Genomic DNA, 19,005 nt, shown 5'->3' on the forward strand with positions numbered 1-19,005 from the left:
CACAAAATGTAAGGGGTTAATACTCCAGTGCCTAATGCACAGGAAGTATGTATACATTCACCTATAAACACAGAGCCCCTGCAATTTGCCAGAGAAGAAAACAGTCTGTCTACTGAAGTTGAAATGTTACCTACCACAGTCCAGAAAGGATATTCTGTAGCAGAAAGCAAGGAAAAGCCAAGTACGGTATTGCACTGTGGAAGACAGTAGAGGTTCAGGCAAGGGCAGGAAAGAATTGGACTAAAGAGTTCAGAAGAACACAGTGAAGGGGAAGAAAGGAGGGTGGAGGGAGGAAATTGTGTTTTCTTGGTATCACAGGAAAGGATGCATGGAGAAGGATCCTAGCCAGAAAGAAAGGGAATGCTCCTTCCAAAGGGCAGGATGCCTTCCAGGTAGTAAGAAGGGCAAATGGACCTAAGTCTCTTCAAGGATGTTAGGAGGTGAGGAACAAAGTGAGGATGAGGGGAGCTAGCCCATTCAGACAGGAGTTCTATTTCCCCTGATAAAATCTGGGGCAGCCCTAAGTGTTAATGCTGTGATAGCAGGAACATTTGATTATATGCCACTAGATTTCTTGGCCAACTCACTATCTTCCCATTCAAAGAAGCTGCCTTAGGGAAGAAAAGAAGGGGGAAGGGAAGGAATGAGAATGATACTTCTGCATTCAGTGGGCAAGAGGGACAACCCACTTTCTCCTGCCGCCAAGCTACTGATGAGAGTGTAGTTCCCAAGCACTGCCACAGAGCGGTGCCTGGTCTATGTCCTGGGACAGGCAATTAGAGACTGGGAACTCAGTAAAGCCACCACACTGGTTAAGTCCACTACCCTTGTATTTAAAAAAGGACAGAAGGCGCCCTAGCCGGCTCAGTGGATAGAGCGTCAGCCTGCAAACTGAAGGGTCCCAGGTTCGATTCCAGCCAAGGGCACGTGCCTGGGTTGCAGGCTCGATCCCCAGTAGGGGACATGCAGGAGGCGGCCGACCAATGATTCTCTCTCATCACTGATGTTTCTCTCTCATCACTGATCTCTTTCTCTTTCTCTCTCTTTCTCTCTCTCTCTCTCTCTCTCTCTCTCTCTCTCTCTCTCTCTCTCTCTCCCCTTCCTCTCTGAAGTCAATAAATAAATATATTTTAAAAATAAATAAAATAAAAAGGATAGAAGGCTAGACCTACCAGACCACTGATGAGTTTAAAGAAATGACAGAGCATTTCTGAGCACACCACCATTCTCTAGAGAGTCCTGGAGTCCTCTAGAAACATGGGGTGCAGAGAGGGGAGGGGAAAAGGAGAGAGCAGGGGAAGGAAAGAGTTGAAACCATATAGAAAAATATTGATATCTACCGAATCTGGGTAATGTGTATACGAGAGTATTGTACTACTCTCTCTACTTTTGCATATATTTGCCAATTTTCATATGAAGTTTATTTTTTTAATCTGGTGGTAGCACCTAAGTACTATAGAAAGGGTCAAATCAAGGGACGAAAGGATGCTTTTCAACTGAGCTTTCACCTCATTGTATTCAAAACCAAATTGCTTAGAAACCTAAATTTTTTTTCTTGGTCAGAATATTTTCCAGTTCTCTTTATATTAATTTTTTAGTTTTACCATCCATCCTTTCCCCCACTCCAACAATATAAACTCCAGGGGGGCACAGATTTCTGTCAGAGGTAACATGACTTCCCTAGCACTTAAAACAGCAAATCACTGGCAGATCCAGCACTAAAATCAAAGTTTGCAGGCTCTTTGGCCAAAGCTCCTTCTGCTTCATTTATTCTGCCTTTCTAAAGTTAAATGACTCTTAAACTCATCTCCATTCCCTCCTCCATTACTTCCATTAAAAAAAAAAAAAGGAAGTATCTTGAATCACAAGAAAAGCAGTCATCCTTTATTTAGCATTTAACATGTGGTAAGCAGTTTGCACCACTACATTTTATTTTGTGATACATACAATATTTTCCTAGTTAATTTTTACAACAAGGCTGTCTGTGGCTCCTTCAGAGAGCTGGAGTGGGAGAGCAGGAGGGGTTGAAAAGGCTGCACCTGAAACTTGATGTCTATGCTTCCTCACGAGGGCCTTGGGTTTCCTAGAAGAGTCCCTGTGTGGTACCCTCCCTGTGCATTCCCGGGACTTAAATGAGGCCTCGCTGTGTACACCTTTCACTCTCAGCCCTTGGGGTTTCAATGGGTACCTCTCCTGGTCTACATCATCTTCCAGGTGGCCATGCACAGCGCCCCTTTTCAGAAGGCTTTAAGCTGGTTCCATCCAGAAGCTCTGGAAAACACTGCTGTTTCTTGAAGTTCAGATGTCTTACTACAGGGTGGGGCAAGAGTAGGTTTACAGATTCTCATAGGGAAAGTAATGCAATAATCTATATATATAAAAGCCTAAGCGACCATTCAACCAGTAGCTATGATGCACACCGACCACCAGGGGGCAGACGCTGAACGCACAGGCATAGAAACATGGAACAGACCGATGAATCTCAGGGGAAGAGGGAGGGGGAGGGCGGGAAGAGATTAACCAAAGATCTTATATTTCTCTGCCTGGCCTGTGGGAATCGGGCCAAAACCGGCAGTCTGAGATCCCCCGAGGGATCCCAGATTGCAAGAGGGCGCAGGCCAGGCCGAGGGACCGCACTGGTGCACGAATCCATGCACCAGGTCTGTAGTTAATAAATAATAATACAAGAATAAATATTTGTGTTCACAACTGTAAACCTACTCTTGCCTCACCCTGCACAACCCTCTTTTTTTCCTCTCCGCTCTGCTATTGATTCACATTTGAATCCTCATTCTCCCCAAACAAGAGGATACATGTCAAGTTCTCAGAATAATTCTGTGAGTGCCTTCCCCATCATCTGGCTTCAATGAAGGGGATATAAGAAAAGCATCATCTCCTCTGCTATGTGCAATGGTGGGAAAGGACAAAAAGCACACCACATACTAACAGCTCTTTCCTAAAATTTTCATCTCAGACCCCTTAACTCTCCACACTTTTATCTCCTGGAGATAAGGTATGGGCTAAAGTGCAAAACAAATTTAAGGTCATATTCCACGCATGTCCTTGGAATATGAGGGTGACTTGGCAACTATTTCTTTATTCTCAGCCTTTGGGGCTTCAAGAGAAACTAAAAAAGGTTAGAGTTCTAGTGAAAATCCAGTTATATGCGTCCAAGTAGATTTGATGTATCCAAGGTCTATCTTATACTTCTTTTTTTTAAAATATATTTTATTGATTTTTACGGAGAGGAAGAGAGAGGGATAGAGAGTTAGAAACATCGATGAGAGAGAATCATCGATCAGCTGCCTCCTGCACACCCGCCACTGGGGATGTGCCCGCAACCAAGGTACATGCCCTTGACCGGAATCGAACCTGGGACCTTTCAGTCCGCAGGCTGACGCTCCATCCACTGAGCCAAACCGGTTTTGGCTCTTATACTTCTTTTTTTAAAAATATATTTTATTGATTTTTTACAGAGAGGAAGGGAGACGGATAGAGAGTTAGAAACATCGATGAGAGAGAAACATCGATCAGCTGCCTCCTGCACACTCCCTACTGGGTATGTGCCTGCAACCAAGGTACATGCCCTTGACCAGAATCGAACCTGGGACCCTTCAATCCGTAGGCCGTGATACTCTATCCACTGAGCCAAACCGGTTAGGGCTATCTCATACTTCTTGGAACTTCCTTGCAAGGGAGTTAAGCAATGTACATTGTACCCAGACCCTCAAAATACTGACTGTTGGAAAACCCAATATTATAAAGCTCGCAACAGGGAGTTAAGGATTAATTTCCCAGAGCACAGGAAGGACCTGGTTAGCCATCAGTGGCCTCTATTTGCTAAAACAAGAGCAGACAAATTCCTCTGGTAACACTCGAGAAGACTGCAGCAACCTCAGGCAGCTGGGAGCCAGAGCCCGGCTCCTCCTGGTGTCACTTCTTAACAGCAGCTGTCAAGTCACAGAGAACCTTTGTTCCCTGCAATACCCTCTCTTATTTTTATGTCAAATGTTTCCAATGTGCTTAATATTCCTTCACTCAAATACTTTTTTTTCTGACTGAAATTAGTATTTCATTTAATCTAACATGTATAATTAATTACAGAGATCTCCATAATGTATCCTCCAGAACTCAAATGCAGAATAATAAAAGCTACACTAAGCCCAGTAATCCTTTTAGTTTCTTTTTAGCAAAACTCAGGCCTTCATGTGACTTCTGGGCAATCTCGGCGATATGTACACCTCATGTAGAAAGTATTTGGTTGCAAATCAATGGGCCTGGTATGCAGCAAGCAAAAGTACAGTACAAAGTCAACTTACCAACTAGTCCTGGTACAAAAGTTTGTTTCTAAGTCAGTTATTTGGTACTCATTTCCCCAGAGAATAATCTGTGTTTAGGTCCATAAGCCAGACCACAATAACTACCATTGAAATATGGTGCTGAGCCAGTATTAACCCTGAGTCCAAACCTCTGAAGCAGCGTCATTTGGCCCTAAAAAGAAATGGGAAGAGGACTTCATTTCCTTTCCCAGAGTACAGAGCCAGCCCTAAGCTACACTTATAAGGATGAAAAGCTTGTCTTTGGGGCATCCCTTGTGCACCCCAGCCTCCTCATTACGTCCCAACTGTCCACGACATTCTTACTCGACCATTAGCCTATTGTGAAAACATTCTAGGTACAAAACCACTTACCTCTCTCCCCACTGTTCCACTCTCAGATTAAAACTAACAGTTCCTTCAAGAGAGCTAATCTCACCAGAGACCCAAGGTGGAACATTATCAGTCCAAATTAGAGCGAGGTGCAAGTCTGAGAAAGCTCACCCCAGCCCTCCATGTGACACTTGCTATTCTAAAAAGCAACATTCAAAACCAAAATGAATCTTTAGTAACATTTTCAGCACAGGTAAGAAATGAAAAGAAACACTTCAGACTATGAAGGGAAAATTAAGGGAAAATTATTCAGAGGACTCAACCACCATTTCATGTCGGCTCCCCAAAGGGAGCTTCAGGTTATTCTTCAAAGCTTTTGTTCTTTCAAAAGAAAAGAAGAAAAGAAAGGTTTGCCTCTTTCCCCTCCCTCCACAATACTACAAAAATTGTTAGTTCATAATACCAGCAGAGATATTTTGAAAACTGTCAACATGAGGAAACAGAACCTGCCATGGCTGCAGCCACTATTCCTATATACAGCCATTTGTAGGTAAGAAAATACATCACTGCATATTCATCCTTCGGAGTTGGTATTTAGAAACCAGTAAGCAACAATAAGCCAGTGGTCTCTATCATGCAGCATGAAGTTTATTTTCCTTGCTTGACCTTAATAGTTATTAGTTTGCTTTCATCTCCCAATTATTAGTCTTATTACAACATGTAACACAAAGCCTATATGTTTTAAGAATAAGAAAACAATTTTTTCAAAGCATAATGATAATTGGCACAGAGTAATATATAAACAGAGTCTATGTTTGATATGTAGATATTCAATAAACATCTCAAGCTGTTCCCATGGGAAATTTGAGTAAATCCCATGACATTCCTTTTTTCACACCAAGGCACAAGTCTTTTTTGTTTTGTGTCTTTCGGCTCTTGCCTTGACTTGAACTTTGCACTCCTAGGGAATTTCCATATCCAACCCATCCTTTCCATCCGGTACCATTACCTTAGTTAAGTTAGCCTTCCTTACCTACACCTCACGTGGACCACAGATGCTTCAACAATATAATGCTGGCCTCTGCGGGACCCTTTAGATGAAAACATAGACCCTGACCTCTATGGGTACACAACGTCCAGGCTTAACCTGGGTCCTATCTGTGTATCCTTCCTCTCCATATCAGGGTGCTTCCCCACACTGGAGTCCCCTAGGTCCTCTCTGCAGGCTCAGCCCAACCACACAGACCTCAGGGCCAATACCTACTTCAGGCAGGAAGCAATTTCAATCATTACAAGCCAAAATTCAGAGCCTCACCATTGTTAGCTTTGTTATTCGTCTGACCTTGGCAATGCTGATAACTGCTTCTATTTTATTCCCAAACCTCAGTATCACCACTTCTCCTCCCTCTTCTCAAGGATTTTTCCAATCAACAGGTGTTCCAGCTCTTATAATTTGGTTTCTTTGACTCTGAACCCTTATGCTGATAATCTACAAACACAGGTCATTCCTAGAACCAGGGCCTCATTTTTTTTGTTTGTATGTTCATTCATGTTATAACATGTATCAGTATTTCAATTCTCATTCCTTTCTATGAGATGCTACCATATGGATATACCATACTATATTTATCCATTCACTGGGTAATGGACATTTGAGGGTGGTTTTTGTGTTTTGTTTTGTTTTCATTTTGGCTATTAACAGTGCTGTTATGAAGATTCCTGTACACCCCTTTGTGTAAACATGTTTTCATTTTCTTTGGATACATACCTAGAAGTGGAATTGCTGGATCACATGGTAAGACCATGTTTAGCTTTCTGGGGAACTTCCAGAGTTTTCCAAAGGGCTGTACCATTTTACATCCCCATCAGCAGTGTTTGAGGACTTCTCATCACCAAAACTTGTTACTAATATCTGTCTTTTTTACCCTAGCCATCCACTGAGTGTAAAGTAATATCTCTTTGCAGTTTTGACTGGCATTTCCCTAATGGGTTGTTGGTCATCTTTTCACATGCTTATTGGCCATTTTACACCTTCTTTGGAGAAATGTCTGTTCAAATCTTTGCCCACTTTCAAGTTGGGTTGTCTTTTTATTGTTGAGTGTGAGAATTCTTCATATATCCTATATACAAATCCCTTCAGACACATGATTTGCAAATATCTTCTCCACAGTCATTATTTTAAAGTTTTCCTGACACAAATTAGTACACAGTTCCTAAATCTCAGCCCTGAGCCAAAGTCCTATTGCCCACAAACAATCTGCCATAATTCCATCTTCCATATACTCAAATTTGTGGGTAACGTTTGTTCCTGTACTTCACCAAGCAGTTGTACTATCCACCCACTATGTGGTGGATCTGCTATTCTGACCACTTGCCTAAAACAAAACACCACTGTTATACCCACTCCTCTAATACCCATTCACCCCCTACCTCAACCCTGAACTTTCCCCATCACACTTCACTCCTCCACCCATATCATGCCCTAGCACAGTTCACTTGTGCCAGTATGTGGAAACACCCTACTTAATCAAATCTAAAAAATGCCATCAATTGTCAGACCACTATTATTTTATGTGCCAAGAAAGAAAAAAAGCCAAAACAATTAGGACTTGTCTTCGATTCTGAAGCATTTCAATGTCAGAGATACTAAAATGTAGGGGGGGAATGCGTTTCTTAGAATCAATGATGTACAGTAGTTCTAAATAACTCACTTTGTCAGGATGGTATTACTATTCCTATTTTACAATGAGATTATTGAAGCTCAGTGTTTAAATGACCTACCGAAGGTCAAAAGTCAGTAGATTGGTGGAACTGGAATCCAAATTCAGGTCTGACTCCAAAACAATACTGCTTCCATTATACTTTCTTTAACCTTCCATCCTATATAATAAAGAGGTAATATGCAAATTGAACCTCACAAGATGGTAACGCCATCACAAGATGGCTGCACCCACAGCGGAGGCAGGATTCCCGTAACACAAAATGGCTGCACCCACAGTGGAGGCGGGGTTTCTGTAATGAGCCATAACGAGCGATCAGCAGAGACCTGAGGCTGCGTGGCGCCAGGCCGGGGCAGAAGGCCTGAGACCGTGTCCCCCGCATGGTGGGGATTGACAGAGGACCTCAGGCCACACCCCCTGCCCAGCGGGGCTTGACAGGGGTCCTCAGGCCGTGCCCCCACCTGGCAGAGCTTGACAAGGGACTTCAAGGCGCCCCCCCCTCCTGGTGCCAGGGGACCTCAGGCCATGCCCCTCACCCCGGAGCCAGGCCGGGGGACCTGAGGCTGCGCCCCCCCCCACCCGGCGGGACTTGATGGGGGTGGGGCCGGCCAGATCCAATGGGGGTGGCGCCAGCCGGGTCTCGTGCAATTTTGAGGTGTGCGTGGGTGGGCAGAGACTTGACTCTGGGTCCCGCGGCGTGCCCCAGACTCTGACAGGAGGAAGATTTTCATATACACTTTACCAATTTTCTTTCATCTCTGACACTTCTATTATAAAGGGCAAATAGCAATATTAAAATATTTCCTCTAATTCCCTTTTTTTTTTTTTTTTTTAAATATATTTTATTGATTTTTTACAGAGAGGAAGAGAGAGGGATAGAGAGTTAGAAACATCGATGAGAGAGAAACATCGATCAGCCGCCTCCTGCACACCCCCTACTGGGGATGTGCCCGCAACCAAGGTACATGCCCTTGACCGGAATCGAACCCGGGACCCTTGAGTCCGCAGGCCGACGCTCTATCCACTGAGCCAAACCGGTTTCGGCTAATTCCCTTTTAATGTGGACAAATTTCGTGCACCAGGCCACTAGTATTAACATAAAAGCATATAGCATACACCAGTTTAAAAGAAAAATCCTGTTACTCTTAAAATAAGTTATTTTTAAAATTATAAAACTGCCACTGCTAAATAAAAAGACAAAAGCAATTTCATTCAAAGTGAAAACACTCCATTTCTACATTATGAATAAAGGTCTACCCTGGCCAGTGTGGCTCTATTGGTTGGGCATCATCCCACGCACCAAAAGATTTCAGTTCAATTCCAGTCAAGGCACATGCTAGAGTTGTGGGCTCAATCCCCAGTGGGGAGCATGCAAGAGGAAGCTGATCAATGTTTCACTCTCCTGTCAATGTTTCTCTCTCTCTCTCTCTCTCTCTCTCTCTCTCTCTCTCTCTGCCTCTCCCTCTCCCTCTGACTTCCATTCAGAAAATGAGTGGAAAGGAGAAAATAAACAAATAAAGGTCTAAGCATGGCATTATAAAAATATGTACAGAAATATTCTCTTTAACTTAACAATTTTATTTCTAGAAATTTATCCTACCAATACATCTGTGCCTATAAGAAATGACATGTGTAATTCATTATGCAACTGTTTTTAATTTAAAAGACTGGAAACAATGTTAACTGTCCTTCAGTAAATGAGTGGTTAAATTATGAAACATTCATTCAATATGAATGAAGCCATAAAAAAAAAAAGACTTCCTGTACTAACAGAGTAATCTACAAGATACGTTGTTAAATAAATACACACAGTTTACGTATTTCCTTTATGTGTATAAAATATCTCTGGAAAGACATACAAGAAACTAACCTCAATTACCTGTGGAAAGAACTGGGTTGCTGGGAGACCTGAGTGGGAGGAAAATATTTTTGTAGGTTTTGAAAGCTGAAACATGTGAATGAAAGAGGGAACCGAGGGGAAAGACCTACACAGATTAAATATAAACTCTTTAGTAATAAAAGCAGAGAACAGCATGAGGAAATGTAGGTTCTAGTCCCAGCTCTACAACTAACTGAGTGCTCCTAGGTGAGTCACCCTCTTTCTTGGCTTTGGCTGTACAGAGGAATTTTCTCCTATGAACCCTGAAAGGAAATAAAGCATACTCAAGAACTAAAAAGGGGCTCCTGGTAGCCATCTGGACTCAAATAATTTAAAAAAAAAAAAAAGCAGAGCCTAGCAGCCATTTCTGCACAGTGGCCTCCAACACAAACTGCACTTCACAGAGGATGCCTCTGTGCTGAACTGCCTGCCTTTGGACTGCTAGACTACCTGGCTCAATGCTGCTGTTCTGCCTGCCTGCACTGTTTCTGCCACCTGAGCCAGCCATTATAAAGGAGTTCCAGGAGTCCTATTACAACCAATAAGACTGAAGTTTTCTGCACAGCTCTGACCAATCAGAGCGGCTCTAAGCTGCCCAATCAGGGACCAGGGGTGGGACTTCTGCTGCTATAAGCCAGCTCCTTTTGGCATTTGAATTGGTGCCAACTACCATCTTTAAGATCTCTTAAAAGACTCTACCTCTCTAATTTTATTGTGACATATTTAGCTCCTACAGTGTGTCAAACATAATGTGTAGGCACTCGCAAGAATTTCTTTAAGTTTGTGGTATAAAGAAAAGAATATCAGATTTTAAGACAGGAAGGGTTGATGAAAGCCCTAGCTCCTACTTCCTAGCTATAAAATTTGCATCAAATCACATCACTGATATCAAGTTCTATTACCTGTAAAGTTGAGTTGGTAGCCACTTTCACAAGTTTGTCACAAGGAGCAAATAAGATACATGAAAATTTTCTGAAATTTTTACAGCATCATATAAAATGTAAATTATTAATATACGTAGATTCCCCTTCAAGTATTATGAAGTGTAAGAAAAAGCATGGATTTTGGAGTCAGTCAAACCTGGATATCTCACTTAAATATCTTAACCTCTTAAATATCAATTTCCTGACCTATAAGATGGCCATAATGATTCTTATTTACAGCCTATTGTGAAGATTAAGTGACACTGTGAAGTACCCAGTACACTGTTTAGCTCAAAATGGGCATTTGCAAATTGGTTCCCTTCCTTTCCAAACTTAGAAACAAAGGCTGCCCCATAAGCAGGTAGCTGACCAACTCACTTCCAGCTGTAACTTTTGCTTCCCCGAGCCTGGATACTCCCTTTTCCGTTTTCTTTCCCTCTATACACTACTAATAACCTAAATGTCCGTAACAGATAATGATTAAATGAATATGCTATATGCATAAAAGATTAGTAAACAACCATTGAAGAGATGAAATAAGTTTCTATGTATGGATTTCAAGAGTATCTGTGACATACAGGGTGGGGCAAAAGTAGGTTTATAGTTGTTTGTATGGAAAATACAATAATCCTATCTAAGAAAAAGGTAATATGCAAATTAACTGTCACTCCATCACAAATATGTCGGTGCCCATAGCCACAATATGGCGGCAGCACCCAGTCTTCTCAGCCCCGCTGGAGTCTCCCAGTCCTGGGGGGGCAGCCGCTGAGAGAGGGCAGCGTGAGCGGCCTGGCGGAATGCTTGCTTCATCACTGTGGCGACAAGGCAAGCATTCCACCCCAGCCGCGGAGGGCCTCTGGGCAGCGGGCACGGAGCGGCTGTGGGGGGGAGGGGAGGTGGATGCAAGCGTTCTGCACCCGGCCGCAGAAGGCAGCGGGCGCGGAGCGGCCAGGCCCTGCAGAGAGCTACTGGCGCACAAGAGCTATGTGCGCAGGGCTACTATTTACTAAATAATAATACAAGAATAAACTGTTTCACATACAACTATAAACCTACTTTTGCCTCACCCTATATTAAGTTCATTCATTCAACAAATATATTTAAGTGCTTACCACTCAGGAGCTGGAATATAGTCCTGAATGAGAATAAAACTGACATAGTTCTAGCACTTCTGGACCTTATATTTTAGAAGAGGAGACAATACCTACACAAGCAGAATAAAGATAATAATGTTTGAAATAAGCACTACCAAAAACCCAAAACAGACCAATGTGGATGGAGAATGAGTACTTTGAGGTAAGGGGCTTCTTGTTTTAGAAAATTACATTATTTAGAAAATACATTATTTAGACCAATATTATAGTTATGGGTCTAAAGCACAACTAAATTTTAAAAACAATCCAATTTTATTTAGCCTATATCACTGTTCTTTTATCCTAGTAACAATAAGAACTAAATTCCTCCTGACCTTCATCTCAAAATTGGAGAAAAGGAGAGAATGCTCTCACCAGAGCTTCTCTCCCAACCACATGCCAGAAGGCCAGGCCGGTACTTCTCAGAAAGTGGCTCTGTCTATTCACACCAAGGACCAACCTTCTTTCTTCTAATTATTTAACCTCATTTATCCACCCAGCAATTCTCAGTGGTTCCCATAAAATCCCTCCTTGTGGCATATAAATGAAAATCAGACACTAGATCACTGGATAAATTTAAACTCTTTCAAGTAGAGACAAACATGATTCATATCAAAGGGAACCATATAAACATTCATCTTAGAAAAATACCCATGTATGTAGGTTTAAAAATTCAACAACTAAGTGGCATATGTTCACAGAGTTTAAGACTTTGCTCACACCATTTAAAGTCACAAATTATAGCTTGTCTATATGAGTACAGACTAATTTCACAGTAAAAGAATGCCACATCAATTGCAAACCACATGAAGAGAAAGTAAACATGCAACTAAATTCTGAATCACATTTATATGCATATTGTCCGAGTCTATAACTATTATTCCGTTTAGTAAAAGTACTTTCACAGTGCTCATTAGCAAATTCAGAAAGCAGTTTACTAACTTTAGTGGGTTGAACTGTGGCACCCAAAAAGATATGTCTAACTCTTAACCACTGCTACCCACGAATGTGACCTTATTTAAAAAGAGGATCCTTGTGAATGCAGTTAATTTAAGGATCTCCAGAGGAGATCATCCTGGACTTAAATCCAATGACTGTGTTATAAGAGAAAAGAGTGGTAGATTTGAGACACAGATAGAGAAGCCTGGAGGGCGGGGGGGGGGGGGGGGGGGCCGCATATGAAGCCGGAGGCAGGGATGGGAGTGAAAGCCAATGAATCAATGAATGCATGGGCTGCCAACAATCATCAGAAACTGAGAGACACATGGAACCGATTCTCCCTCAGAGCCTCCAGAGGGAACCAACCCTCTCAACAACTCGATTCCGGGGTTCTAGCGTCCAGAATTGTGGGAGAAAAAAATGCTGTTGTTTAAAGCTCTGAAGTTTGTGGTAATTTGTTACAGCAGACCTAGGAAATGAACACGCTCACCTATAAAATTTGAACTCCTCATTCTTCTAATTATTTTCCGCAGATTAGCCCAAAAAGAGTGTATGACAAAACAGAATTTTTGTTCTTCTCACAAGCTATTGGAACTCAAATACTGACCAGTCTTCACAATACCAGCACTACAATTTATTGCAAAGGTAATTCATAGATACATAAAGTGAGTTTCATTCTTTGAACTAGAGAGATTCAGTTAGTCAACAAAACAAAAAGTAAAAAAGGGTAAATGGATTTAAATTGGTACTAGTAGTTTTTGGAAATAAGTCAAAATCATTATTTGTTTTAAAATATAACAAATCTCAAGGCTTTAACTGTTTAATAAGTTAATTTTATTTTTTAGGTTTTTTTTCTTATAAAATAATACATCTCATCACAGAAAATTGTAAGAAAAATATTTTCAAGCCCACCTTTAAAAATATTTTTTTATTGATTTCAGAAAGGAAGGGAAGAGGGAGAAAGTTAGAAACATCAATAATGAGAGAGAATCATTGATCAGCTGCCTCCTGCACACCCCCTACAGGGCTCGAGCCCACAACCCAGGCATGTGCCCTGACCGAGAATCGAACTGTGACCTCCTGGTTCATAGGTCTCCACTCAACCACTGAGCCACATCAGCCAGGCTCAAGCTCACCTTTAAAATCAAAGCCTCTCTTCACAATTTAACTTAAAATGTAAAATTAGGCATGTATTTTCTACCCTTGGAGCTGAATAACCCTTTCTTAAATTGCTCAAATAAAGCTCATCATTAAAGGCCTCTGTTTACAATCAAGTTTATATATGGCAGTTACACAACCATAAAATTGAGAGTCTACAATGGAAATTATGATCTAATTTTAACATAAGCCTTATAATTGAAACACACAAATGGGAACTACAAGGAGAGGTTTATTGTCATGGGGGTTTCCAACAAGGTGCTTTCCCTTGATCATTTTGGGTCCTAAACTGTTCTGGTCTCTAATCATAATTTACATATCAACTAAGCCCTCAATTTTAGAAATATTTTTAAGTGCAGAAAAGCAACAGATGATGATCAAAATGTTTTTTTAAATTATTCAAGTTTTAGACTAATGATCTCCTACATTTCCCTTTCATTTTATGGTCTCAAAAAATAAGTATCAAATAGACAGAACAAGAATTAGGTAAAGAGGAACATCTAACAGCTAACAGCTGCCACATAATAAAGGTTGAAGCACTAAGAAATTTTAAAAACTTGAAAAATTTTACCAAAACAAATCTCTAAATGTAGGCACATTTCTTCACGTTTTAAACAGTGATAGTTTGTTAAAAGCAAATATTTCACTAACTCCGGGTACATATTTACATTGTTCTGCCATTTAAACATTTATTCAAAATTGCATAGCATCTCTATTGCACATAATGACTTCCTTTCAAAGAATACCATAAGGGGAGGAGGTGGCAAAGAAAGTAGTAACTTTACAGTGGAGAAACCAAACACTACCTCACTCAGATGATGATCAAGGTCAACATCCACAGTCATATCATGCTAGTTTTGTGCTCTTGATGTGATGTGATGAAAATGGCACTTGACCTCTGTGGTCTTCCTCCTAAAATCCATAATCCCAGTCCAGTCATGAGAAAAACAGACAAAGTCCAATAGAGAGGCATTCTACGAATACCTGACAAGTATTCCTTAAAATGGCCAGGGCCACCAAAACCAAGAAAGTCAGCCAAGAGGAGCCGAAGGAGACAGGACAACTAAATACGATATGGTATCATGATGAGATCCCAGAACAGAAGAAGATTAGGTAAACATTATGGAAACCTGGATAAGTAGGGACTTTAGTAAATAATAATGCACCAATGTTATAGTTAATGGTTCATTAATTAGAACAAATGTACCATACAATGTCACATGTTAATAATAAGGAAACTGGGTACCAAGTATACGGAAACTATTTTATCTATTTATCTAAAACTCGCAACATAAAGTGTATTAAAACAATTTACATGACCCGGCAGGGTGACTCAGATGGTTGGAGCATCGTCTTGTACATCAAGAAGATTGTGGATTCAATTCCCAGTCAGGACACATACCTAGGTTGCAAGTTCGATCCCCAGTCAGAGCATGTACTCCTGATGGATTTTTCTCTCTCACATCAATGTTTCTTTCTTTCTCTCTCTCTCTCTCTCTCTCTCCCCTTCCTCTCTTTAAAAAAATCAATAAAAACATATCCTCAGGTGAGAATTAAACAAACAAAAGCAACTTACATGGCAGTCATTTCTAATTAAGGGGTCTTAGATAAGACTTTTCTAACCACCCACCTGTAACTTAAGGAAAACAACTACAGCCACTAAGCAGTTTCTTCTAGCACTAAGATTACATCTAGATTCACAAGAATGATAATTATGGTACTCAGGAGCAAGATAAAGGGAGACTAGATCTACTCTACCTTTTCAAGCAAACATTTGATTTATTGTGATAAGGTTGCGCAAACCCAGTCTCATAATCACAGAGCTATCTATAATAATAAAAGTGTAATATGCAAATTGACCGAATGGCCAAACAGCAGAATGACCATCTGGACGACCACGCTATGACACACACTGGCACCAGGTCAGCCAAGGCGGGTGCGATGCGATTGGTGGGGGGCCCACCACTGCCCCACAATTGCCCTGCAGAGGGAGGCCCAGGCCATCAGCCGGGGGGGAGATCCATGGGGAGGAGCTCTGTGATCGCCCCAAAGAGGGAGGCCCAGGCCACACTCTGTGAGGTAATCAATCAGGGGGCTCCACAGAACCAGGGAACCAAGGGTGTGTGGCAATGGACACGGGCAGCACCAGGGCATGGCGGGTGCAGGCGGGGGGCAGGGGTGGGGCCGCAAGGCAGCTGGGGCCACAAGGGCCCCAGCAGCTAGGGCTGGGAGGCAGCTGGGGCTACGAAGGCCTACTCTTGCACAAATTTCATGCATCGGGCCTCTAGTCTGTGTATATGTAAAAGGCTAATATGCTAAGTGTCCATCCAGGTAATGACGTCATATAGCAATGCCTGGCTTCCTCTCCCTAGCGACTAGCATCTTTGAAGTTTCTTCTGCCCACAAACACGATTTGCTTTATAGCCAAATGGAAACATTTTACACTTTAACCAAATGTCTGTGAAGAATTTTCCCATGCCTCATCTCATTTGATCCTCACAGAAGTCCTGGAGAAGGCTTGGTGGCATCCTATTTTCGTTAGCCGGAAAACGGAGATTTAGAAAGCTTAGAAACTTGACCCGACTGAAAAGAAGAAATGGTGGACCTTGAAAATGACTTCAGGTTTTCTCACTGTGCATAGTATAGTCAAACACTGCTGCAGTTAAATATTTTACCCTTTGTTCTCCCTTCGTGATCTACAATAATAATCTGCTTTGTGTTGGTATTTACTGCTGTGTTGCTGACAATTACCTGAAAGAGAAGTTGAGGTGCTTCACTGGGCCGGAAAAAGGTTAGCTAAATCAGAAAGCAGGTCTAATTAAGCAAGTTTATTCTACATATATAAAAGGCTTAAGTTGACTCATGCATGCGCAATACATATAAAGCTCTCGCTGGCACCAATTGCATGCGTGTGTTTCCATCTGTCACTGTCGATTAAGAATTTGGTTGCCACTTTTATTACAGAGAAAGGGCGAATAGCAATATTAAAATATTTCTTCTAATTTCCTTTCAATGTGCACAAATTCATGCACCAGGCCACTAGTTTATAAATAAAATTGATAATTTTAAACTAATAAAAATAACAACGAATAGCAATTCAGAAGAAAATTCTTATAAAGCAGAAGCCTTGAGCAGGAAGTCTGGCCTTTCTTCCATCACTATAGACTAAACACTATGTCCCCAAACACATTTACACCTGTTCCTCATTTACATAATGTAAGTGACTATGGCACAGTGCAATCTCCAAAGGATGCTCAAAAACATAATAGCATATCATAAATGAGAATACAGCATTCCTCCCTTTCACTTCTCTGGCATCTGCTAAATGCAACAAATTCAGGTAAAGAAATGCTTTGTCTGTGAGGGATGCATCAATCAAAAGAGTAAGAGAATCAATCAAAAGAGAAAGAGAGAAGGGGTACAAAGAAGGGGAAGTAAAAGTAGCATTTAACTACCTATCAGCATTTACCAAGACCTGTTTTTCTATGCCTCACCCTGCAAAATTGTCTTGATGAAATTCTCATTTCAACTTATACTTATTGAGATGATCCTAAAAACTGTTACACTGTAATTCAGCAAAAGCAGGGCTCTAAATGCAAATCAGACCCTGGAGATAACAAAAATAAATGAATATCAGTTCTTGCCCTCAAGGAGTCTATTCACTGTCATGTAGGAGGCCAGAGAAAAAAAGGAATACCATCTTCTGTTGACTCTAGGATGCCATCAATTGGAAGATGATTCTAATTACAAAGATATTAAAATAAGAAAAATTTTCAAGATGTCTTAGATTAGATAAGATACTATAGTTTCCAAGTGGCTAAGTACTAGAGTAGGTTTAGCATAAGTGACTATGGGAGCACAGATGTGCAGGTCCTACTGTTTGACTTTGCTCTCTCAATAGGTATTTAAGGGGGTAAGAGGATGAAGCAATTCCACAGGTTTAATCCTTTAAGTCAATCGGAAATAAAATTCAAAATTTACATATCTTGCCAAGGAACAAATTTATTTACAAAATGTAATACAGACCTGTAAGATGCAGAATATCTTTATTAATAAAAAATTTTTTTAAGCCAACATAAATTCATAATGGCATTTCACTAATTCCTTTGGGAAAAAAAAATCACAGGTAATTTCTTTACTTCTAAAAAATGTAGCTTTTAATCAACTAGAAACTTAGAAGATGAGAGGACTTATCAGTTTTTCCTCTTGATCTTCCTCTACAAAACAAATCACAGCAAAACTTTTAAGTGTACAAAGGGGACAATCATAAAATAAACTACATTTACGTCATTTTCAGAGATAGCAGGAAGAACAAAGCAATCATTTTCATGTTTTTCCCTTCGGTTAGTACGAAAGCTCTACTTTTAGCACAGGAAAGCCTTGTCTTTGCAAACTTAAGGCCACACACATAAAACTTAGAGAATGATTTGTTGAACGAATGAATCACTACCCCAATAAATTTCATTTGGACATTCACTTCTTTTAACACTAGAGTACCCAAGGATGAGGTGGCACCTGTTCGGTTAGGTGCACTTATAAGAAAAGCAAAACCCTTTTAAAAAAATATATGTATGTATATATATTTATTTTAAAATATATTTTATTGATTTTTTACAGAGAGGAAGGGAGAAGGATAGAGAGCTAGAAACATCAACGATGAGAGAGAATCATTGATCGGTTGCCTCCTACACGAACCCTACTAGTGGTTGAGCCTGCAACCCAGGCATGTGCCCTTGACAGGAATTGAACCTGGGACCCTTTAGTCCACAGGCCAACGCTCTATCCACTGAGCCAAACCAGCTAGGGCGCAAAACCCTTCTTTTACAGCAGAACTCCTGTACCCAGTCAGGTGGGGTGCTCATGTGGTCTCCTAGGACAAGCTTTCCTGCTGTGGTCACTCCAGCAGGAAGCCCAGCTTAGCTGGGCCGTGGAGCAGCTAAGACAGAAGAAATGTTTCCCAAGGAAGACAGACAGTATACAGTAAAGATCACCCAAACACAGGCATTTTATTCATTCTTTCAAAACGCCTTCAGAGAAACATATATCGGCCCAACTTGAGTCACACTTATTGATTGACAACAATATCTCCATAGTTTTACTATGTGCCAGGCACTAAGTGCTTTACACATATCAATTCATTGAAACGTCTCAATTAGTCCATAAAGTAGGTAGATACTTTTATTATTGTCTCCATCTTACAGCTGAGGGAATGGAGACATCGCAGGTTAAGTAATTTGCCCAAAGCTACACGGCAATCAGGAGTGGAGTGGAGATTGAATCCAAGCAGTCTGGTTAGATTTTGTGTCCCAAACCACTAAATCATTACACTGTGCGTTACCTTCAGAAAACAAAATAAATGTATTGTCTCTAAAATGTCCAGACCTCAAATCCTTCTCCCCACTCAGTCAATCCTGACACTTGACTATAAGCTGGCAAGCAGGTGGTTTCCTAGGTATGTGAATATGGTCTGTATTACAATGAACGTAGACATAAACTATCCAGACTCCCTTCTGTCTTCTAAGAGTACAGTTAACTTCAAGATTACCATACATAATGAAGGACTTCTTTAAAGTATCATCATAATATCTCATACTCAATGCTCAA

The 19,005-nt window shown here is 41.0% G+C and overlaps 1 protein-coding gene and 1 long non-coding RNA gene across 3 annotated transcripts in view; one reads left to right on the forward strand and one right to left on the reverse strand.

Annotated features, from left to right (window-relative positions):
* Positions 1-19,005, reverse strand: part of RRAS2 (RAS related 2) — a 76,796-nt gene that overhangs the window by 21,798 nt on the left and 35,993 nt on the right. Inside the window, exon 1 of one of the 2 annotated variants that reach the window (XM_054724624.1) lies at positions 14,208-14,268. The exons of the other annotated variant lie outside the window; for it this stretch is intronic. Within the exon in view, the coding sequence (XP_054580599.1) occupies positions 14,208-14,246 (39 nt within the window). The 5' untranslated portion in view covers positions 14,247-14,268. Of the gene's footprint in view, positions 1-14,207; positions 14,269-19,005 lie in introns of those variants that run through there. 2 annotated transcript variants of the gene reach the window in all.
* Positions 1-19,005, forward strand: part of LOC114234925 (uncharacterized) — a 69,712-nt gene that overhangs the window by 19,185 nt on the left and 31,522 nt on the right. Inside the window, exon 3 of the long non-coding RNA XR_003621106.2 lies at positions 12,777-12,888. This is a non-coding gene — a long non-coding RNA (uncharacterized LOC114234925). The remainder of the gene's footprint in view (positions 1-12,776; positions 12,889-19,005) is intronic.

This window comes from Eptesicus fuscus, chromosome 13 (assembly GCF_027574615.1).
Source record: "Eptesicus fuscus isolate TK198812 chromosome 13, DD_ASM_mEF_20220401, whole genome shotgun sequence".
In the NCBI taxonomy this organism is placed as follows: Eukaryota; Metazoa; Chordata; class Mammalia; order Chiroptera; family Vespertilionidae; genus Eptesicus; species Eptesicus fuscus.